This window comes from Vulpes lagopus, chromosome 4, assembly GCF_018345385.1.
Source record: "Vulpes lagopus strain Blue_001 chromosome 4, ASM1834538v1, whole genome shotgun sequence".
Lineage (NCBI taxonomy): Eukaryota > Metazoa > Chordata > Mammalia > Carnivora > Canidae > Vulpes > Vulpes lagopus.
This window is the reverse complement of record NC_054827.1, coordinates 62109718-62134783: the sequence shown is the minus strand read 5'-3', so window position 1 is coordinate 62134783 and position 25066 is coordinate 62109718. Positions and strand designations below refer to the sequence as shown.

The 25066-nt window shown below is 39.3% G+C and overlaps 1 protein-coding gene across 1 annotated transcript in view; it reads left to right on the top strand.

The window, feature by feature from the left end:
* MAN2A1 (mannosidase alpha class 2A member 1) overlaps positions 1-25066 on the top strand; it is a 161144-nt gene that overhangs the window by 98942 nt on the left and 37136 nt on the right. Inside the window, exons 13-15 of the mRNA XM_041752130.1 lie at positions 19603-19768; positions 21103-21321; positions 22062-22184. Of these exons, the coding sequence (XP_041608064.1) occupies positions 19603-19768; positions 21103-21321; positions 22062-22184 (508 nt within the window). The remainder of the gene's footprint in view (positions 1-19602; positions 19769-21102; positions 21322-22061; positions 22185-25066) is intronic.

The window sequence follows — 25066 nt, the reverse complement described above, 5'->3', positions numbered from 1 at the left end:
ATTATTAAGTCGTATGTATAACTTAAAATTGTCCTACTTAAACTTTTGCTTGCAAGTCAACTTTATCTCCTTTAGTTAATAGGTCTATTGCCAGCCTTAATTACATTGATAAGAGAGCTTCCATTGTGTCTGTATTTTACAACCAATTTGGAGACTGAATCTGACAGAAAAAAAATAGGCAGAAGCAAGTGGGGAACTAAGGTAGAGCACTGAACTAGGGAAGTATCCATTCAAGGAAATTGCTGTTGACAGTGGCATGGGCCAGAGGATAGATAGTCTCTGCTGAATAGAGAATCCCTCCATTTGTTCACCAGAGTTGGCATAAAACAATGAATACTACAAGCACAGCCACCTTGGATGGTGGCCTTTTGGATCTTTTGCCCTCAGGCTGTCTCTGTGCATGTGGACTTGATTTCCTTATTATATATTTTTTTATATTACATAACTTATTCACTCTTCTCCATCAGTGCATTTTCTTTCCCTCCTTTAGGCATTATTAACAAGTGGGTCATTTAATTTATTTCTTGCTGTCCATCTCCCTTGCTACAATATGAGCTCCAAGGCAGAGAACTACCTTGCTGTCGAATTCCCTGGCAAATACCTGGCACATTATAGGTGCTTACCAAATACTTGTCAAATAAACTAACTCTGGGTAGGAAAGAGACATTAGTCCCAAAATAAAAACCAAGAGTACCCATAGCATATGCAGGGTTTGGGCAGATGTCTGCTTCTTTGAGGGTAAGTAAAGGGAAAGTTATCCTGGCAAGCCTTTGCACAGACTCTATAGGAAAACAGAAAGTGGTAGTTACATGAAGACTCAGAAGAACAGTTTACCTTTCAGAAGGATTTGTTACAGAGACCAGAAAAACATTTCAGAACTTTGGAGTTCTCAAAAAGTTTGAGTCATGATCTCTAAGAAATCTGAAACGGAAAGCAAAAGGCTGAGGTGAAAAAATGGTGCCATGATACGGGGAGTGACAAAAGGGAAGGTTATTGGTGGGGGTGCGACGAGAGAGTATCTTCATGAGTGATGCTGAAGAGTGAGGCTGATACTGTGAGTGTCCAGTGACATGAAAAAAGAAAAAAAAAAAACAAACAAACCATGAGATGCTTTGTAAAAATGCAGAGAAAAGGAAGAGGAGTGGAAACAATGGGAGAGAAGATGGTAGGTATGGAGGACAAGGTTTTAACAAAAGACAGAGATTTTCTTCAGGAAAAAAAAAAATGGAACAGAGGCAATGTGATCAAAGATAGAATTGATGAAAAGGTTTTTGAACTGAGGAGGTCTGGCTTTATAGATAAAAGGGTTAAGTTCTGGGTAATATAAATGAAAAGAGAGTTACTCCTAGTATGTCTTGGTAACTTGGTTCAATTAAAAGGAAAGGGACATATTGTAGAAGTACCCAGCCGAAGGACAGACACTGGATAACATGGTACAACAGCCAGACTGATGTAGGTTTCTTCTCTGTAATAATGAGAAGACTATGGAGTTTTTAAATCACCTTATCTTTCATATGTGAAGGCAACAAAAAGACATTTTCAAGTATGAAAATACCTAGAAAATGTACCACAGGTACTCTTCTTGTTAAAACTTGATCAAGTCAACTCTGCTGACTCCTATTTGAATCAAAAGCAAGAAGGCATTGGAAATAATGAGACCTCGTGAAACACAAATCATCACTGTAGCTTTGGTCACCAGAACTTGAAGCTGGGTGTGCACTGTAGCTTCAGATTATGTTAACATCTGAAGGAGGTAGAGAGTCAAGAGCATATAAGAGATCTTAAATAAGTAATTGTTTTGCCTCAGGAAAGTTTAAAAGATAAAAGCTCCCAGTGAGAGGGATATTTTCTGCTCCATTGCCTTCGTTTATTGTCCGTGTACTGTTGACTCACCACATCTCTCTTCTGAGAAAAGTTCCCCAAGTTCTGCCCACAGGCCAGATGGCTGGCTCCATTGGAATGTTCCTCTTGGGCCTCCATCTCCACGTGTAAAACTGAACCCGTACTCTCCGCTCGTATGTATCCTGTGGTCCCAACTGCCTTAATAAAATAGCAGCAGCGGCATCCAGTTACCTGGACCTTGATTGTAGAGCGATCACGTATCCCGGTGTTTCATCAGTGTTCCTTTTCATTGTCAAAGGGGACATATGTTCATTTGGACAATAAATTGCAGAATTGCCCTCGTTCTCTTCGTCTCTTCCCTTTCACCTTCATCCTGTATCCAATCAAGTACCAGGTCTTTTCATTCTACTGTCTTGTGTATCCCAGTCTTGTCCACTTCTCCTTAGCTTCAGCACCAGTACCCTGCTTTAGATCGCTTCTGTCTGTCCCTTGGGTGATGGTGACACTCCTGTCACAGGTGTCCCTTCCTCATACGTTTGTTGGAGGAAGTAAAGTCATTTATAGAGTCTAGTACTTAGTAGGCAATTACCCTGAGGATAAACTCACAGACTCTTTGAGCTGTGTGTCTACATTTTGATTTCTCTAGTATCATCTTTCACATCACCCCAGCCTACGCTGTGTGCTTCAAGCTTCCAACTATCAGTTTTTAACATACCGTGTTCTCTTCTAGACCTTTGCTGCCTGGTAATAAAACAAAAACCCCCACCCACCAGATCCTCAGTCTTTCTCTCTCTCTCTCTCTCTCTCTCTCTTTCTCTCTCTCTCTCTCTCACACACACACACACACACACACACACACACACTCACACTCACACAATTTGCCTGATTGATTCCTGATTAATCTTTTAGGATTCAGCTTAAATGCTACATTCTCTGGAAACTTTTTCCAGTACCCTTGAGCCAGGCTAGGTGTCACTCTTGGAGGCTCCCCTGAGACTATGTGTAACCCCTCATATCACATTTAGCACACAGGTAATCCTCCTCTGAAGAAACTTGCTTTAAACCTCGTGAAGGCATAAGTTGGGTCTTGGTCATCATTCTTACGTGACACCTAGCAATCTGTCTGGAAATAAGTGCCAGGAGCATTTGAATTAGGCACTGCCCTGGACGAAATCTTGTTCTTGCAGACATAGTCCTGTGGAGAGATGAAGAGAACTGGGGGCAAAATAGGTCTTTCAGCTTTATCATCTGAACAAATGCTTTTAAAGGCCTTACGTGTTTGACAGTAACCATCGAGGAATTGGTCACATGCACTCTGTTCATAAAATTCCATATAAAGTTAAGGAGGAAAAAAAATAAAGTTAAGGAGAGCATAAGATTGGTTAAGATTGGTAAATTGGTAAATTCTGAGGTTTTAGCTTAGGTTTTTATGAAGTCTGCATTTCAAGTCCCATGGAGAAAATAAAGAAGACTCCTGAATTAGAGAAGTTGTGAATGGTTGAATGAAATAAGGAAGAAAAGTTGTGAATGGTTGAATGAAATAAGGAAGAAGTACCTGGTATACCAGAGGTGTTTGCTGATGGATAATTAAATATTGTGGTAGAGAAGGTGACAATTATGAGAAGTTACATGTGGTATATTTGATAGGTGGTTAAGGACAGATTTAAAACTAAGCAATCCTCCAAGGAAAAGTATGTTTCTGGTGATTGATTTTTATAGGAAAATTTTGGCTTTAAAGGGAGAATCATCTTGCACTCAGGCTTACCTTTTAAGATCAATGGGAGTTTTGGGTGCTTCAGTATAATTTCTTATGGGTATAGTGTCTCACTTCAGATTACATTCAACTGTATATAACAAAAAGCGTCCTACATTGGCTTCACACGAGAGCAGTTTATTTTTCTTAGGTACGTGTTTCAAAGTAGGTAGTCCAGGACTTGTGATGTGTTCCATGAGGTCGTTAAAAGGACCAGGCCCCTTTTACCTTTCTCAGCTCTACATTAGCTTGTGGTGGTTCTCACGGTCTCAAGATTGTGCCTGGCTCTCCACCTATTGCATTGTGTTCCAGCCGGGAAGGGCATGGAGGAGCGAAGGGTGAAAGTTACACCACTTTTGGGTCTGCTCACTTTTATTAAATTGAGGATATATAATTTCCTGAGAAGCTCCACTTACTCAATTCTAATGATATCTCATTGGCCAGAACTGTGTTATGTGGCCACCTCAAAGCATGGAGAATCAAGGGCTTTTTTTTTTTTTAAAGTTAGGATTATTGTCATCCTTAGTAAAATTGAGTTTCTGTCAGGAAAGAATATGAGAATGAGGGATCCTTGGGTGGCGCAGCGGTTTGGCGCCTGCCTTTGGCCCAGGGCGCAATTCTGGAGACCCGGGATCGAATCCCACATCGCGTTCCTGGTGTATGGAGCCTGCTTCTCCCTCTGCCTGTGTCTCTCTCTCTCTCCCTCCCTCTCTCTCTCTCTCTCTCTCTCTCTCTGTGGCTATCATAAATAAATAAAAATTAAAAAAGAAAAAGAATGGCCATTGGGTAGACAACTAGCATTATCTACTCATTAGGTTCATTGACTAGACCTCTGAGGCCAGCTACCGTATGTTCTGATCATCGACTGCTCTTCCCTGCCCTTTTCTGCTCAGATTGGGGTTGTACTCTGTACACTGTAGAAACAGGTTTGCACTGAATAAATCAGTTCTGGATGCTAGAAACTTCGTAAAAGCTTGTTCTCAAGACTGTCCTATCCAGTTCGGTAGAAAAATCCTATCTAACACAGTTATTAAAGAAACAGATTTTCCACTTACTTCAAAACCAAAACATAATTAGACATTGCAAAATTAAGAATCGGGAGAGAGATCAAGTAAAAACATATATGTCCTATTGGGATTTGGAAAGTACAATATTGTTTACTGTTTCCTAGTGACCTATTTAGGATCATGTTACAAGATACTTACTCCTTGGTTCACATAGTCAGCCATTCAGTGACAGATTGTGTTCCTGCCTTGTGTAGCTCAATGCTGGGATGTGGTCATCTTTTCCTTCCCCTTTCCTTTCTAGTTTTTTTTTTTTTTTTTTTAATTTTTTTTTCTTGCTCGGAAACTACACAGATAGGATATCTTCTATAAGTAATCTATAACTTGTGCTGCTGTATAGCCTACCTTTAAATCTTCAGTCCTTTGCCTGAAACCTTTGTGAATTGAGAATTTTTAGTTTTTTGGGACATAATATGCACATGGCAGACCACATAAATACTTCAGTCTGGGACAGGGCTCATCAAATAATTTAAAATTTCTGAATATTAAGACCAAGTGGAATAACTAATTTTATGTGGCTTCGTGTCAGTTCAGTTTAGGTTTTGCTGCCAAATGGGTATTGAAAAAACTTAATTTTCAGAGTTTTTCGGATTTTGCAGATAGAGATCGCAGACCTGTCTTGTAATGGTTTGGAAGAATTAGGAGATAATTAGTTTGAAGTAACCAGCAAATTCCCTAATAAAGACACAGTGGTGTAGGAGAAAGCACCATAACTCTCCCGACTGGCATTGGATTCTTACTAGCATCATGCTGAAGTGCCTCAGCTCTTGCTCTTGGTCCTGCTTCCCATCCCTTCCAAAAATTGAAAAATGTCTGTCTTTCAAGAAATTTTTGCTAGTCAAGTAGTGCCGACTCTTCACCCTCCGTCCCACATTCCCGAAGCACAGAGGTATTTAAGTGCTAACTTTCCTTGGTAAGAGTGCGTCCCCCCACTCTGCTGGTCTGCTAGTGTTCTAGCTTCTCCAGGATACGTTAGGCTTGCTTCCTCATTTTCTTGCACCTCCTGAAATAACACTTTTTATAATTCTTGCATTAAGCAGTTTAAAGTTTATGATAGGCAGCTGTGAATAATATAACCATAGATTAATTATATATGCATTTTTACTGTCATTTAGAAATATTGAAGCAAATGTTTATCAGTAGGCTACCATCATTCTCACATGCTGATTTCTAGATGATTTACAGTGTGGATGGAGTTTGTCTCCTTAGTGCTTGCAGGGCATGGTATCTTAAATCATTCTTTTCATCAATTTTATGAGAACTTGAAAAGAATCTTCCTTTCCAGGCCCATATAATTAGTCTGCTGTGATTTTTGTTCCTAGGTACGAAATTATTTTAGATTTTATTAGCTTTAGATTTTATCTGTGGAAGTAGCTGAACAGACTGCATTTAAAATGATAGTTTTAAGTTTTATTTTGGAAAAGCAGTGGCAAAGTGGTTATGTGTTCAGTGAACACCTGCTAAATTGCCTGGTTAGTCTGTTTTAATTGCCTTTTTATCGTTTACATCTTAAATCAAACTTTCTTAACTAGCTGTGTGGTTCTAGTTTATTGTCAGATTATTATACAGTGAATTAAGTTTATACAAGGTGTTTTAGTTGGTGCGATTTGTCTAATGAAATTAAAGTGATTTTGTGTGTTGCTTCCAACATCCTGCAGTTACCTCATCAAGAATCATAATCGGGAAAGTGCAGAAGTTGGAGGGGGAAAGTACATGCCCTCTGTACATTGGATTATGCTGAGATATTTTGCTACCTTACCGTGTGAAGGCAGGGTTAGCCTGGAGACCACCACCTGTAACCTAGGAAGCGTTATACCAGTTTCCCATCACGATATTCAGAAATGCTTAAGTTTCTAGAACCTACGCCAAACTTTGGAAAGGAGTTGAGGCAGTGTCCAAAGCTGGCATTAGTTTTGGTCTGTCTGCCAGGTAATGCACACCTCGGATGATTCTGTGCTGTGCCTGCCGTAGCACCAAAGCCCCCCCACCCCCGCCTTAGGGGAGTCGCCTAATGCACTAAAAGTAAGTTACATGCCCAGAACACGAGGGGTTTTTAAAGGCGATTTGTATTGGGATGGGGGGAAGTGATGATTATCCGAGAGTCCTTAGTTGTTGTTTTTCTGGTTCCTGGCAAACTCAGCCCTCTGTTGTCTCTCTTCTTTCCTCCCGCATCCATCACATCTTCCAGAATTGCTTGGAGAGAGCTAATTAACTCACAGCAGTTCACAGCCTAGACTGAAGTGATACGGCGTATTTCAAAGTCTTCTATGCTTCTGAACCAGATTTTTTCCCCTTCTAACTACAGATTAATAAAGCGTGTGCACTACAAGAGGAACAGGGAAAAGGATTTAATGAAGGTATTCTGATCCTGAAAAAGTCAGGAAGGGCTTCAAGCCCATCTTGGACTTCACTTCACAACTTTGTAATAAAAGAAAAATTTTAAATAGAGCCTTTGGACGTATTTCATCCTTATTTGGAGGGCAGCATTATTTTATTTTATTTTATTTTATTTCGGGCAAGAATATTGTATGTGAAATGAGGCTACTTTTCAAAGCAAAACACACCTGGGTTTTAGGTTGTTTTGTAGGTATTTAATATATCCTCGAAGTATTACAGGTAGTTGGATGGCTTGAGTGTTTTTCTTCGAGACGTGTTCCTTATCCCTTGTGACATTGTGTTTGCCATCACCGTGAGTGATGTTTTCTCTAGTGTTTTGTATCTTCTTCGGTCGGTTCATTGGATTGTAGAATAGAATGTCTTTCCCAGGACCAATATTGTGTCTGAAAGTGTTTTTGAAAATAGAAAGTGGTTTGTGTTTCTGTTGTCTTCATTTTTTTTTACCTCTTTATATGATGGCTCACTTACATGAAGAGATGTAGCACCGGTAAAAAGTTGTTTTTTTTTTTTTTTTTTTTTTCTTTTCACCTTAAAAACCTCACGCAGGATAGATTTCTCTTGTCATCAGAGATAGACAAAATGAATACAAACGTATTTGCCGTGTCTGTCTTTAGTAACAAAACAACTTTATTTTAGTGCATTAACTTTTAAGGTCTTTTTATTCGCGAAGATCAGCCTATTTATGTACTTCGTGTTCCTCCAAAGTTACAGCGTTACAGTCATTGGAGAAATGAAATATTCTCCCGGTAGATGAAAATTACATTTTGATTGAACATCATTCCTTATGCAGTCACCCATAAATATAATGCCTTCTGCTGTCTTTTCAGAAGATGGCTACAGATGTGATTTCTGAAATGACAAGAAAATAGAACATCTTAATGTTTAGGTAAAACAGATGGTATTTTTGTTTTCGGCAGAACTCTCTCCTAGTGAAAGCAGCTTAATTGGTGACAAGACTCTCAGGGTCAGCCAAATTATGGACGGTTTTTGTATCTGGTTCCTATTATTTGCTTTAGTATCAAAGGTTTCAGAATAATTAGAAAGGAGTATTTATCCTTCTCATTCCCATTTTCTGTTATGCCCTGGAAATAGTTGTAAAATTTTTTAGACCTGTTTTATTTATAAAAGCTGTAAAATTGCATGGTAGTTCTACTTTGGTTATATTTTGGCTTTTAGAAGTGCTTTCCTCATTCCTGAAATATGTAGTTGCACTTTTGAAAGTTAACACTTTATGGTGTTGAGTTGCAGCTATACATAGTATTTGCGGCGATCAATTCTGATATTTCCATACCATTGAGTTTTGGGCCGATTTCATGGTCAGGGGCTTAAAAAAGAGCATAGTATTGTGAGAGGAGCTCTGGGCCGAGAGTCAGAGGCTCATTTTAGTCCCACCTCTGTCACTAAGTAGTGTCATTTTTTTAGAAACCTAATTCTGTTGTTTCATGTGCTGGGAGAGAGGGATCTGAACAGGTGATCCCTAGAGTTGCGTCTAGCCAACGGTGTTTTTCTTGTCTGTTATATACAAAAATTGTATATAAAGGCTTCATCTGGATAAATACCAGGAAAGGAAGCTTCTGGGTGGAAAAACCCAACTGTGGAAATTAAGCCAGTTTGTCCAATGACTGGGACATAGGTGACTCTTTTCCGAAATGCCACCACTATTGCAGAACGGAGACTTGTTACAGCAGTTCCCTTCCTGCCACCGCGTACAGAAAGCCAGAGCTTCCTGAAGGAGCAGCTCGTGTTGTCGTCATAGCAGCTCAGGAAGGTGGCCTCAATTCAGTCTCCTTCAAAACTCCTTCGAACCGCAGTCCTGGCGGCGGAAGTGGTTGCAGGGTTTCCGACAGAAGGCTCGTCCCCGGGCGGACACAGCACTGGCAGAGCAGCAGTCCGAGAGCCCTGGGGACATCAGGGCTCCAGGTGCCGCAGAGGGCGATGCACTTGCAGCCCGGCCACCTGCAGCGTCCTCCCCGCCGCTGTCCCACCTGCAAGGTGCCGTGGGGCCCGGCTGCTCAAATCCAGATCCGGCTCTGAGTGGGTGAGCAGGCTCCTGAACCGCTGTGCGCATCTGTGCGCCAGGCGTGATTCTAGGACGTCATGGGTTCGTTGGAAACTGAAGGCTGTAACTCAGGTGGGTACAGGCCGAGAGCTGGTCAGCGTGCTAGGGGCAGGGGAAGGCAGCTGTTGGCACGATTGGCATCATTGCCATTGCCATTCCCGTTGTATCTGAAAACTCCCTGCCACCTGCCAAGTCCAACTCTCTCCCGAGTTAAAAATAGTAGAATCATGTCTTTAAGGCACAGTGCTACTTGGGACTTACTGCTTTGTCGGTTAGCACCATAAACGAGCATAATTCTCTACTCAAACTAATATTTTCCAGCATAGAGCTTTCTAGAATATTTACTTAACAATCACATACTTTTCATCTAAGCTAAGAGCTTTTATTCGAAATATTTTGTGGAATCCATGGATTTGAGATAGAGTATATTCTCAGAAATTAAATACGTAGTTGACAACCGCAGCTTTAGGTCCTGCTGTCCTAATGTTTCATTGAAGGGCACGCGGCTGTACATTTGGATCTGGTCAGCTGTGCAGTGCACTTGTGCACTTTGCTTTTGAATCTTGTCCTTGGACGGATGACTGTTCATGACATAGTAGATGGTAATAGTTTTTGCCCATGAATTTCAAGAAAGTTATTTCTCCTACGTATAGGAAAAAAATGGTGAAAGCATCCCATGTTGGGAAGAACAGGTAATATTTATAGCCTACTATATTCAAGTATAATCGTAATTTTTATTGCAGAAAAAAAAAACTGTTCCTTAGTGTTCAAATTCTTTTGCCTCCAAGATGAGACCATATTTGTTACTTAATCAACTGAAAACTTTCAGAAGACATCATGTCTTATTTTTCCCCTTACAAGCATAAATTCTATTATCTGGTAATTGAAGAGAAGCAAGACTGTGATTATACAGTTTCTGGAAAAATGTTTACGGGGAAACAGTTAAATATTTGCTTATTTAAGAAGGCGTCTCTTATAGAAACAGGTTTTTAAGGTATGAGGCCTTGGGCAGCCCTGGTGGTGCAGCAGTTTAGCGCCGCCTTCAGCCCAGGGCGTGATCCTGGAGACCCGGGATCGAGTCCTGCATCGGGCTCCCTGCGTGGAGCCTGCTTCTCCCTCAGCCTGTGACTCTGCCTCTCTCTCTCTTTCTCTCTCTTCATGTCTCTCATGAATAAATAAATAAATGAAATCCTTTAAAAAACAAAGTGCAAGGCCTTGGAACTTACATGACAAATCTTGTGCATGTATGCATGACTCCAGTGAGTGGGGTCTGTGTGAGGTATTCAAAGGTTAGAAAATACATAGAATTTCAAAAGGCCGGGAGTCATTTTTTTTTATTTTTCCCCACAGAGTACTTGAGGTTTTCCCTGTTTTCTCTGTACTGTTTGCTGTGAGACCTGTACCGGGACAGTGGGGTTGGGTCACATCAGGCCTGGTGGTCAGTGGACAAGGATGTGGAAAGGCATCCTCCCTGGGAGAGAGGGTCAGACAGCTGGACACAATTCATTTCGGTCCTTGCTTGGGCCCAGTTCCAAGGACCCCAAGTTCTTCTCATTGCCCACCCCCACCCTACCCTCCTTTCCAGCCCTCAAGATTTGCCTTTATGCGTTCGGTGGTAAAAAATGTCAGTCTTTGTGATGTGAAACCGGATCTCAGCCTTCATTTTCTTTTCTTTTTCTTTTTTTCTTTTTTTTCCAGCTTTCATTTTCAAGAAGAATAGTATCACCTGATGTGTTAGTTTCCTCTTGCTGCTATAACAAATTGACCACAGAGCTAGTAATCAAAAAAAAAAAAAGAAAAGAAAAGAAAAGAAAAGCACACTTACTGTTCTACAGTCCTGGAGATCAGAAGTCCGAAGCCCGTTCCGCGGCCTAAGGAGGTGTTGGCAGGGTTGGTTCCTTCTGGAGGCTCTGAGTGGGGAATCTGTTTCTTTGCCTTCTTCATTCCTTGGCCGGTGGCCCCTCCCCCACATACTCCAGCCTCTGGCATCTCTTGTCACATGGCCGCCTTCTCAGTTGAACCTTCCTATATCTCTCTTACAAAGGACCCTTGTGATTATATTGGACTGAGTTGGATAATTCAGGAAATCTCACCATCCCAGGATCTTTAATTTAATTGCATCTGCAAAGTCTTTTGCCGAATAAGTTACTTACGGGTTCTGGGGATTGGGATGTAAGCCTCGTGGGGGGGGTGTGTGTGGCAGAGGCGAGTAAATTATTCTGCCTACCATACCCTGAAATCTAATTTTTGTTATTTCCAGTAGATAAGTAGATTCTGAGTTTGGGATAATTAATTTGAAAGCATCAAGATGAGTCTATGTCGATGTTCCTCAGCCACCTCAAATTCAAGAAGTCTAAACCTTGGATTTATTACCTTTGTCTTGAAACCTCCCCCCACTACCATCCTTAGGTCTTCAGCCTTGGTTACTGGGACTACTGTGTCTGTCTGACCCTAACTGGAAACCAGGAGTTATAGATTTTTTTTTCTTCTGGTTTTACTCAGCCTTCCCCAGGAATCCAAAAAAAAAAAATCCTACTGATAAGATATCCTGCCCATTTCTCAGATTTGTTCCTCTTTTCCTATTTCTGCCACTCCTGTAACTTAGGTTTAGGTTTTTCCCTTCCTACCTGGGCTGTTACAGACCAAGCTTGCTTGGTCATCCTGCTCTTAATCCTGGCTCCTTAGGTTCTCCCTCTACCTAGCAACCAAAAGTATCTCTTCAAAATGAATCTGACCATGTAAAACCCTCTAGTTACTCCCTAAAACTTCTATAATAGGGTTTGTGCTACTTATAATGATTTAAAGACACCCATTTTCACTGTGACTTGAGAATTAGCTTCCTTTCTAGCTCATATATTGGCATTTTAGAGGTTCACTTCACTGTGTAGATTTTAGTGGTATTGGATGGCTTGTATGTCCTGAAAATAACACCCTCTCTCGTATCTTTGCTTTTATTCTCACTACCTACAGCATATTTTCCTGCTTTCCTTTACTTGGTTATCCCTCCCCTGCCCCACTTTTAAAGAATTGCTTCTTTTTTGTTGTTGTATTTTTCTGATTACTTTAAAAGCACATACTTTTTGAGGAACAGGTTTTATCAGTTAAATTCCAATATCTGGAACATGAGTCATTGTGATTCTTTTGTCTCTTTCTCCTTGCTATTTAGTAATGTGGCTCTGTCTTTCAGGATGCCTTGAAATTTCATAGTAAGTGGTAGACCCTGGGGCACCCGGGTGGCTCAGTGGTTGAGCGTCTCCCTTTGGCTCAAGTCATGATCCTGGAGACTCGGGATGGAGTCCCACATCGGGCTCCCTGCATGGAGCCTGCTTCTCCCTCTGCCTGTGTCTCTGCCTCTCTCTCTCTCTCCCCCCGTGTCTCCTGAATAAATAAAAAAAAAAAAAAAACTTAAGTGGTAGACATTGTGTATGAAATTTATGTAGGCTCCAGAAAATATTTTCTTCTGGAAAGCATTCAGTGTTCTTCCCATCAAGCACTGTGCTAAACTGAGACTAATTTATGTCTTGTTCATAGAGCTCTCCAAGTTTTCAACTAATAGTCTTGTATCTTCTGTGGGCCCTACTTCATAGTAGGGCAGTAGCAGTGCCCTGAGGGGGCACCTGGGTGGCTCAGTCCGACTCTTGGTTGCAGCTCAGGTCATGATCTCAGGGACCCAGCCCTGGGCCGACTCTGCACTCAGCAGAGTCTGCTTGAGATCCTCTCTCCCTCTCCCTCTCCCTCTCCCTCTGCCCCTCCTCCTACCCCACTCCCTCTGTCTCTCTAAAATCTTTTTTTTTTTTTTTAAAGATTTTATTTATTTATTCACGAGAGAGAGAGAGGCAGAGACACAGGCAGAAGGAGAAGCAGACTCCCTGCAGGGGTCCTGATGCAGGACTTGATCCCAGAACTCCGGGGTCATACCCTGGGCCAAAGCAGACCCTCAACCACAGAGCCACCCAGGAGTCCCTAAATTAAATCTTTAAAACAAAACCAAACATCATGAAGGGTCTCTGCTCTACTTTTCATAAGCTTTCTTTTTAGGGTTTGAGCCCCCCTTTCTGTGCAAGGGCCCAGGATTGACGTGTGTACCGCGGGGAGAGCCCCAGGTGTATGTGCAGCCTCCGAGTCCAGCAGAGGGGCCGAAAATCCTCTTTCGGCCCCTCTGCTCCCCTGTGACCCCCCTGGGCTCTGCCCGTGACCCCGCCGTCCCTGTGCTGAGCCCCGGCAGGTGCTCCCTTCCTGGCAGCCTCTGCCCCCCAGCAGGTCTCTGGCCCTCGAGCTGACGACGCCTGCCCCTGTCCACGTGTCGTGGCCGGGAGTGGGCGCTCGGGCCTCTTGCCCCTCCATCTCCCGGGTCGGGTCTCCTAGAAGCTGAAGTAGCGTTTATTTTTCAGCTTCAGTTTGGTAGTTGAAAAATGTTCACTTTCTCTGCTTGGGTGTTTATGTTTCTGTTGATTTATTTGTAAGAGCACTTTACAAATTTTCCAAATTTGATTTTCTTTTATTTTTTTATTCTTCAGTCTTATTTTTAAGATAGAAAATGCTTCGGCTTTTGTTATCAACTCTGCTAGCCTTTCGCTTTGCTATTTTTCACTGTTAGAGTTACAGAGAGCCTGGGTGCCCCAGATGGTAGATTTATTTTTTCTACTCCTCTTGCATCATTTTTAATGTTTCCACATCTTTTAATCTAGACTCAATGTTGTGTTGTTTGGGGGTTTTCTGGCATATTGTTTTAACATGTCTGTTTAACCATTTGTCTTGCCCATCTATTATAGAATTGTTTTGCTCTTTCTCCCAACAGAAGGATTTCAATGGGATTTCGACTAGCATTGCATAAGATAAATGAATTAATTTTGGGAGAGTTGGGGTTTTTTGGTAGTCTTTTACTTTTCTTTCTTAGAAAAGTAGGTCTCTCTCCATTTATTCATTTTTATGTCTCTCCATAAAGTTTTGTTGTTTTCTGTATATACAATCATTTTGTGTGAAATTAATCTCCTATTTTGAATACTCTGCTGATTCTTAATCATCCTGCTAACTTTTTGTGTGTCCCGTAGGATGCTCTGTGCATGCCATTGGCCCATTACCTACCCTCTTTATTGAACTTAACAGTTTCTGCCTCTCGCTTCTCCTAGATAATAGGTATTTGCAGGACAGGGACACGTTCATAAGTTTATAACTATAAATACCAGGAGGTAGCCTTCTCTTTGTCCTTTTTTTCTTTTTAAATTATTGTGCACCATGTGATTGCTTTGTACATGTATGTATTGTGTGCACCTGTGCATTTGGTTCTCCCCTCCACATTATTTGAGCTCTTGTTTCAAGGCATCTTTGTTATCCCATCCGTGGTTGAGTTAATTTCTGTCATCTAGGTTTTTATATGCCTTACAAAGAAAAGCATGCGTAAGGCAGCTCAGTGACCTGGGTTAATTGAAACACTGACTCCACCATGCAGTGTGATTCTGTACCAGAGTCCCGGGTCAGGACGCCAGGAGGATTATGTAAGGAAGAGGGGAGACGTAATTGCTATTGAGATTCTCCTTTCTGTCAGATCTGAGCTATGTGATTTTCCAAACATTTTATCATTTAACCCCAATAAGAGTCTTGTCCCCTGATTGGATAGATGAGGATATTAAGGCTTGGAGAAATGAAATACTTTTTCCAGAGCCTCTCAAGTCCTCAGTGCAGTGCTGTGGTTTTCAGCTTGAATGTGTTTGATTCCAGAACCCAGGAATCCCTGAACTGTGTGATTTTTGAAGACCTGCCATGTCTCAAAATGGCTCTTTTTTGTTTTTAATAACTTCATTTTTTTCCCCTAGCAACGAATATGGTAAGCATTATGTTTTAAACCAAGAAAACTAGGTGGGCTATATCAAAAAGACTTCAAGTCTAGAAATTGAAATTTTTATAAGCCTATAAATCCCTCTTTCCACATTTAGAAAATTCTGTAAGTTTACTGCTTTTCTTTAGATTATGCTCCACTAATGAAGGCTGCTTAGAGAAAATGAATATATTCTTATTTGAAATGAATTTTTTACAATGTTATCATTAAAAATCAGACACACTGAGCTCCAGTCTGCTTTATTTTTAACTTTCTCTGTGATCTTGGATCTGTCATTTTTCCCTGTCTCTGAGAAAGGGTTAATTATATAGCTCGTCGACCTTAAAAGCATTTTTTTTTTTTTTGTGGAATTAAAGTAAATGAAACAAAAATGATCTGATAAAACTATAAAGCCCCACACTAAGTAGGCATTATTTATAAATGATATATTCACCTAGCGGGACTTTTGTGCATTACTCATTTATCAGCTATTTATTGGATGTTCTTCTGGGTCAGGTACTACACTGGGGCACAGGAAGTTACAGTGAGTTTTCATATAACCTAGTGTTTGCTTAATTGGTTTTAAACTGCACTTAAAGGGAACTTGCAGAGACTTCTCATTCAGTCTCAATCATGACTATATGTAATTCTTTTTAAACATTTTCCTTGAATATTGTTTTTTTTACCTCATATCTTAGGGTCATAAGATGGCCTCCTTAGTATATGTCACAAGATTTTTTCTGTTGCAGTGTTCCAGTTTATAAATTCTCTTTTACACACGTAGTATATTGAAGTGCAAGTGGCTCTGTTCATTCTGAGCTTCTTGAAGAAAGAGGCTCCGTGGGGATCTTTGGCATCAGGGAGGAAAGTTCTTCACATATGAATTTGGAACTAAGGAAATCTCCACAGGAAACCCCCATTGTTAGAAAGGTGCTTATAAGCTTGACCTGTGAGTTAAAATGGTTAAGAAGAGGGATACTTAGTGGGTACAGTTAAGTTTAAAGCCTTGTTGTGGCCCTATTTGCTGGGAGAGTCTTGCCTGCATACCTAACCTCAGTGAACCTCAGTTTCCTAGCTGTTCCCTGGGAAGGATGAAGGGCTGTGCCTTATTAGTTGCCTATACATCCTGAGGGCTGGGCCCTGCAGAGAGGAAGCACACTAAGTGGTAATGCCACGGTCCCTCTGACCATGAGGCATACGCCTTCCACTCTGCCCTTCATCCAGTCCTAGAAGGAAGCCCATGTGGTCCTGGTCTCTTGTTCATAGTTGGCACTGATTAGATTTGCCTTAAAGAGAGATTGCCACGGTTGTCTTTTTTTAACATGGCGCGAATCATTCCTACAGAGAGGGTGAAGAAATTCTAAATGTATTCATCCTTGATAGTCTTCAAGGACCGAACCATATTTACAGTGGAATTCTAGTTCTTTTCTAAAATGATTCCCAATTTGAAAAAAAAAAAAATAAAATAAAATAAAATAAAATAAAATAAAATAAAATAAAATAAAATGATTCCCAATTTGACGTGAGCATAGATGTCCTTTCATTTTTCTCCCAAAGTAGATCATAGGCTGTTGTCTAATTTGATTGGCAGGTAGCATATCAATGCTTTGTCTTTGTGAGGTGAGGGTGGTTCCTTATACACAGAGAATTGAGATCACTGATGCAACCCCAAGTTAAGGGGGCCTGGTATCATAATGAGGACGAGGAGGCTGGATGTGACCTAGTGATAGAGAATAGGTAGGAAGCTAATGAAATGTGGGGAAAACCAAGGGGAAGAAAGTTCTGGGCTTCCTATATAGTTACTTACAAGATGAAATAGAAGCGACCCCCATTTTTAGGATATAAATATTACTCTTTTATTAGTGTGGATCAGATATTGATTTGCAATAGTTGAGTTTGATACTTAGGATGTGAAAGCTGTTGGTTTCATTCACAACTGAATGAAATGGACTCATTTGGGATGTTGGCAGTATAAATGTTGACTACCAAACATGATAATGCAAATGAACATTTAGTTAATTTTTGATTGTATACTTATTTCCAAAGGAAGATAATTCATATATGATTATACTTTCTCTGTACTCTACTTAAAACATATAGATAAGAGTTGTGTGTACGTCAGGTAAATTTATGCTGTGATGCACTTGAAGAACATGGTGTGAATCTCTAATTATGTTAAAAAATGATTTTCTTAGCACAGCATTATGCTCATTATAAACTCTACACATTTAGGTTTTGAATAGATTCCTGGCATGATAATTATATAATCATTCAGTACAGTAGAAACATCATTATGGTCACATACTAATTAGCTACTAAAATGAAACAAAACAGAACCTAGTTCACAGCTTATTATAAAATCTGATTTAGTATTGTATAAAACCAAATGTATGGTTAAAGTTATTATTTGCTTTAAACATGAATCTTTTTCCCTCTATGGGCCATGGGAAGGAATCAGTGTTCTGGGTGCTTACTACCTAATTTATTGCTTGGGCACATGTTACATTTTATTATCAGAGCCCTTATGCCCAGCCCCGTGGAGCATCTGAGGAACTTGCCAGTAGGAATTCTAGGCTCAGTACCTGAGTGTGCCTCAGGGCTTCTGCAGAGTTAGGATCCTGGCCTGAGTCTTCAGACCATGTCTGAGAGTTCTTCACCTCTTGCCTCTTACCTTTAATCCCCTGGGAATGTGGGGCTCAACAGTAAATCACTAATTTCTGGGATGCTGATTTGAACATGTTGGGTACTGAGAAGTGATACTCAACTGTTTCTCTTCCTCTGTGCACCTTAGGAATATAGTATTGTCTTCCTGTAACAGTGAATCCTGGCAGTTGTGATTCTCCAGGGGTGGTTGTGATGGGACAGGTCAGGTGACACGTAAGCCCAGGTAGAGGGTAGTAGGAGGGTGCTAGTAGGTTGGCAGGTCCCACAGGTAAGTCTGTTAAACATACCTCTTGCGGGGGGAGGCGGGGGGAATTGCCTTCTCTGTTCTTTAGAATTGCTTCTGTGGATAAACTAGGGTTTTACTAGTACATCAAGGCTTCACCATCCTTTGTAAATGTTTTTCACTGTGTGGCTGCAGCCCCTCTTCTCTCATGTACCGATAGAAACTTGGTGAACATCAGTGATGTAAGTTGGGTTGTGTGGTCCAGATGCATATTATGAGCTCTGGGAGTTAGACACGTCTTTATTGCTGTGTTGTCGCTTGAGGCATCTCAGAATACTATTTCTGTCATAAGAGTTTCTCCTGATGCACCATTTCTAAATCAAACATATTCTAGATTTTACGCTACATCCTCTTTTTTTCTTTTGTGTTTTCCTGTTGTCCTTTAGTTTTGACCATAGCATCTGTTAATTGTATTTCTTACGCGATTTGCAATGCAATTGAGATACACAGGACACACATAGGATAAAAGAGGACTACTAGGCTTCCTGTACTTAGTCCTAAGTACACGGTGCTAACTTGTGTCTGCCATCTCTGATGTAGTTGTGAGGGGCCTGGGAGAGATGGGGTTGCTGTCTGACTGTTCAGTTCTTTGCTCCTGCAGTTGCAAAACTGTGTAAGAAATCCAAAATATTTCAATCAAGAAAATACTCACCAATGAAATCAGTGAGTTATATTATTCAGACATCCTCTTTAAAATACCTTTTGTTTATTTGAAGATAATATTCAAATTGATCATAACGTACAATCGCCTTTCAAAGGCTGTGTATTTCCTGAAGCCTCTGATAAGATGGTCTAGGACACTTCTGCTCACAGGCAAAGCCATGAAACACTGAGCATCTCCAACTAAGAATTCTTTGAATATCAAAGAAGTTGAGAGAGGACTTCAGTAGAAATGATGAAGTGCTTGAGTATCTTTTACAAATTGTAGTTATGGTTAAAACTGTCCTATAAAAAATTAAATGCACGAAGGAGGTCATAATGTGCTAGTATAAAATATTGTTGAAAAAAGTGCCAGAAGCTCCAGTTCATTCATTTTTGTTCATTCTAAGAATTACATGTAGTTGTAAGTATTGCCTAAACTTATTTTTAATAGTTTGTATCGTCCTTTTTCTAGCTAGGCCCAATCAAATCCTTTTTAACATTGTTTGTTGTAAAACTTTAACTCCCTTTTAAAGTAGATTCACCTCAAACTATGTTTTTTCCAGAACCAAATCCTTAGATAATAAGGACCATATATATATGTGATTCTGCATAGATAGCCATACATTTTTGCTGTCTTTTAGTGGTCTAAAATAAATGTCAGGATTGTAATTGATATTAATTGTGGTAAAATACAAATGGGAAGTGTATGTGTTTTTTTAATCAGCAAGCTTAGTCAAGGATCAAGAAATTAGTTGTATCAAGCTGATTGTTTTAGAAAGGCTAATAATAAAACTGTGTATATAGGTCATTTTCTGGGTCATGAAAATAACTTTATTATAGTTCTATTAATGTCTTCCATATGTATAACACTTTATTCTTGGAAGGTGAATCATTATTTCATTACCTTTTGTACTCTGTGTTACATGTGATAAAATCGCGTGTTCTCCAGAAATGTTACCAGAATGTTCCTTATAAATCCGCTCATAAGACACTCTGACCATCTATGAGCTGAGTCCTTACACATGGTGTGAAAGAAGTAAAAATATTTTTAAGACCCGAGTAGTGAAGCAGCTGTTTTTGCAGGTATCTTGTGGTCTGTAATCCTTCAGAACAAGAACGAATCTCAGTGGTCTCCATCTATGTGAGTTCCCCAACCGCGCAAGTGTCTTCTGCTTCCGGAAAGCCTGTGGAAATTCAGATGAGTGCAGTCTGGAATACAGCAAATACTATTTCACAGACAGCTTATGAGGTATGTTTTTACCATCAAACTTAGAGACACCATTAAAAAAAAAAAAAAAGAGCCAGGGTGTAGTTTATAAATGTATATATGCCGCCTTGAGCTGTCAAATTGTGTATGTGAAGTGCTTAAAGTTGTGAATAGCAGAGGATGTAACCGACCAGTTTACTGGCACTAAAGGAAAAGAGATCCCGTGTTTCCTAGAATACGAATATATTTGTTAGTGTGTATATATCATATGTTGCTATCAGTACGTGTCATTAGCACGTATATTGTTTATCTTTGTAAGTACTGGAACTTTTTCCTGAAGTGATGAAGTCATCATTACTTAGAAAATTTTGAATTTTTTTTTAACTCAATGGAATAACAATTATGCACATTGAAAGTGAGATAAATAATACCTTTTCTAAATAAATTCAGGTACTTTTAGGTTTTCATTGCAAAGGTGATGTAACACACCATGAAAGAAAGGCTTTCTAAAATATAGGAAAGTGCTCTTTTCCTGAGATACTTGGAAATGGAAAATGTGGGCTGAAGTAATAGATGTTTTTGGAGAAAGTTCTTAAAGTAATATTAAACTGAACTCCCACATCACTAGAAAAGTTGGATTTTTGGAGTCTCGAGTGCAATTTAAACTGTACTTCTGAAGACACAACTACAAGCTGGGAACTCTAAATGAGAATCACTTGGCTTGTTAAAAGCCATTGCTGGCTAAATTCATAAATTCATAATCCCTTAGGTAGAAAGGTATGATAGAAAAGTATAATAGAAGTTTTGGTCAGATGTTACAAGAAACACCCTCTCTAGAAAATGGGAGAGTAGCTCCTAAAAGGCCGGGATCATGACTTACAGTGTGTGCATCCTCTGTGCTGTGTGCATTGGCTGCTGGACCCCGGGCATTTGATGGCTGCTGTTACCATGATGAATACTTCTAGTATTACGTTTACCATTTTTCTTTTTGATGTACTTGAATATCATAGTATTATAAAAAGATTCCTGATAATTAGGAAAAATCATTGTTTAACCCGAGCTCCTACCTTCATGGAGCATTTTCTCCTCTGAGCAGCCGTGAGAAGCACTGTAGGACGATCAAGGCTACTCATATAATTTCATATATTAAATGAAAACATTCGTGCCTTCCATAGTCCTACCAGCTTGAAGGTAATAGAGTCCCTGGATAAACAGAAATGTGGATACTCTACCCATAAATTCTCAAAACATCTTTATGATGAGTATGATACTCATTTTTAAATATGGTAGTTTTTTGTTTTTACTAGGCATATAAATGCTTTCCTTTCAGTAGATTACATTTCTTTTTAAAAAATTCTCTCCTCTGTCTTTTAAAGATCTCTTTCCTAGTACAGATACCCCCACTGGGACTGAAAGTGTATACAGTTTTAGAATCAGCAAATACAGACCCACACTTAGCTGACTATGTCCTATATAATGGTAATGTGAAAGATAAAGGAATTTTCAACATGAAGAATGTGAAAAGTCCCGAAGAAGATATAACTCTTGAGAACTCTTTTGTTAAACTTCGGTTTGGTCAATCTGGGCTTATGGAGGTAAGTTCAGAATAGTTTTTCAAATTCTTGGCAGGCTTATCACTTTTATTATAATACATGCAGATTATGTATGCAGAGGGGGAAAAGTTGATGCAGATATTCTGGGAGAAAGGATGGATGAGCTCTATGTATCTGGTATCTGTGGTCCACTAGGACCATTTGCTCCTAACAGGTCTGTCTGTGGGTGGTGCTGCTCCTGGAACTCTTATTACTGGTCCACTAGATAAGTATAGTGGAAATGAGAAATGTTTGTGGAAACTCTGAAAGCACCATGACACAGTAAATGTATGCCTCTTGAATCTAGTAGTAAAAAATTTGAGTGTATATTTGTATATAACTTTAACTTGAATTTTTCTAGTAATTCATTTTTATTATACTTCACATGTTGGTCCGTGCCTACTGGAAATGAAAAATAAACCTGCTTCTTTAGCACACAAAGTTTGGGAAGCACTGTTCTACACCTCTTAATTTGTGCATCTCTTTCTTCCCTAATGAAGTATGTTCTTTTCATTTCTGTTGTGAAAGTTTTAAATTCTAAGTATAAAGTACAAAAGTATACTTTTAAGATTTTGGGTGTTCATCCTGGAATTGTGAATGTTAGAGGCCGAATATTAGCATTTTTCAGTCTATCCTGGATTTCTGTTTTTGTTTTTGTTTGTAACCACCATGGACATGGAACCAGATGCAACACCATTAATATCTTAATAATGAGTTGCTTTTAAACATTTTTTGATTCTTAGGAAATGGTAAATAAAGAAGATGGTAAACATCATGAAGTAAAAGTGCAGTTTTCATGGTATGGAACCACTAGTAAAAAGGACAAAAGTGGTGCCTACCTCTTCTTACCTGATGGGGAAGCCAAGGTAAGTGCCAATGAGCTGAGCTGTCAATAAGCATTTATTGAAAGACTAATGAATAAAAAAATCAGTGCATCTTATCATTTTGTCATCTATTAGGAATAGATGAGTTGGTTCCACTGTTTTCCTTATTGGCATTTGGCAATTTGTACTTGAGTGTTATGTAAACAAATTATTTTTTATGGTTGGGATTCATTAAGATGCTACAATGAACAATTGCTCTCCATGAAAAGAATCTAGATTTGATTTAGGATGCAGATGCTATTGTGGTGTTATATACATATGTGGCATGGCATATATAGAGACAAATTATCTAGCCATATGGGAAAAATAAATTGCCCACTGGGCCATTTTTCTCCTTAATTTTTAGCACTTGAAAAAAAACAAAAAAAAATGTTTTCTCTCTCCTTGCCTGTAAAGGTGTAATATATGCAAATTTTGGCACATTTTTGAAAATGCAGAAAACAGTAAAATTTACCAACTATTGCAAAGGCCATGCAAACCCCTGCCAACATTTTGATGTATTTTTTATTGTCTTTATTATGCATATCCCTTTCTCCCCCATTTTCAAGTCTTGTCTTAGTAAATTTAAACATATTATTTTTCATTGTGACAGTGCTCACAATCTGATAGTATGTTCTTTGAAAACAATTTTAATACATACTGTTGTGATGAAAAACTTATAGCTATAAGATGATTGAGATCTGAGGGTCCAATGTCTAACATGGTGACTGTAGTTGATAACTCTATTATATAATTTGCTGGGAGAGTAGAACTTAAGTGTTCTCACACACACAAAAATGTATATATATGCGGAAAAAAAGAATTTCTTATTGTTGGCATCTGTGGATTTTTTTCCCCAGTGCTTCACTACTGTAACATTGTGATAAGCTTTCTTCGTAGCATTCTTTTTATGCAGTGTTGATTATTTCCTGAGAATAACTTTCTAGAAGAGTCATTTTGTGTCAGTGGATGAGGCCTTTAAGACTTGATTTCTATTTCTCTGTCCTCTAAGATGACTGCATAAATATTCACGCCCACCAGCGTTTTTGAGAATAGCTCTCTAATACACCACTTCAAGTACTGAGAATCAGCCATATCACAAGCTGTACCTATAATAATGGGTGAAAAAATATTTTACTGTTAAGATTTTGTGATTATTAGGGACGCTAAACTTTATACATTTATTTTTCTCTCCTCTATCTTTTGTGAGTTTCCTATGTAAGTTCTTTGACCATTTTTCTACTGGTATTACTTATGGATCTGTAAGCATTCTTTATGTATGGTAAAAAAATTAATCCTCTTTCCTATACATTGGAAAATGTTCCATAAGTGTGTCATTCAATTTAATTATTTTATGTGTAATAGTATTTTTTAAAATTTTTGTGTAGTCAGTTCTGTATTTTTATTCATTAGAGCCTCTTCCTTCACTTTTCTACTTACATAGGTTTTCTCCACTTGAAAATAAGTTTAAATATTCTCCATATTTTGTTGCCTAGAGACCTGTCTCCCACAAAAATTACTTTTGTTTTACAATTTAGAAAAGCCCGCTGACCAAAATCAAATGATAGATTTTGAAGAATAGCATTATTCACCTTAAGGAGTCTAGTTTTTTGTTGTTTGTTTTGATTTTTTTTTTTTTTTAATCAGTGAGGAATTAAAAGTAAACAACAGCTCATAGTAGCCATTCCAGGATGGGCAGTGGCTCCTAAGTATAAGCTGTATCAGTCTGGTCTCACTTAGATAGGAATTTGGTTTTTTGGTTTTTTGTTTTTTTAAAAAGATTTTTCTTTTATTTATTTGAGAGAGAGCGCCAAAGAAGAGAGCACAACGAGGGGGAGTGGCAGGGGGAGAGGGAGAAGCAGGCTCTGTGCTCAGTAGGGAGCCCTACATGCAGCTCCATCCCAGGACCCTGGGATCATGACCTGAGCCAGAGGCAGGTACTTATTCCACTGAGCTCCCCAGGTGCCCCGGAAGTTTGGTTTTGATTGACTATGCTTAAACTAAAGAAGAAAAGTAGCTGTACTTACAGAATATTATGCATGGACAGTTGTGACTAATTTATTTAAAATTATTCTATCTTTAAATAGCTCTAATATTAAATAAAAAGACCAAGAAAATTATCATACGTTTACAAGGAGAAAATAAAAGACTATCAGGAAGGCAGCTGGGTGCGTCAGAAATAGGCAGGAGCCCAGAAATCCCTGTGCCAGCTTTCATCTTCTTCCCTTACTTTTTAGCTATATGGTAAAGTTAGGTTCAAAAACTTGGGAAACTCTAACGCGTTGTATTAATTTCAGAATATTTTTTCTAGAACCAGAGAATACGTACAGTAGGAAGAAAATTGCACAGTTCTGGAAATCCAGTGCTACCTAAGTAGTCCACGATGCAGGCCTAGCTTGTTGTGCCATTATTGAGCTTCTGCAGCCTGCAAAGCTTAAGAAACTATAATTCCTTGAAAAAAAAATAAAAGAAAGAAAACAGAATTCTTCATAAATGCTTTTGGGGGCAGCCCAGGTGGTTCAGCGGCTTAGCACCGCCGTCAGCCCCGGTGTGTGATCCTGGAGACCCGGGATTGAGTCCCACGACGGGCTCCCTGCATGGAGCCTGCTTCTCTCTCTGCCTCTCACTCTCTGTGTGTCTCTCATGAATAAATAAATAAAATCTTTAAAAGAAAAAAAAATATTAAAAAATAAATAAATAAATGCTTTCAGTTTGTTCCTGTGTCACAGAAGTTATGTTTTGTTCGTTTTTCTTGATACTAGATTCTAAATGACGAAACCTAAACCAGTGGTTGCCATAGTTTTTTCAAGTTTGTAAATTTGCTTTATATTCAGCTAGTTCTTTCTAGTAAAAGGGCAGTGTGTTTTTATAGAGTAGTACACCTA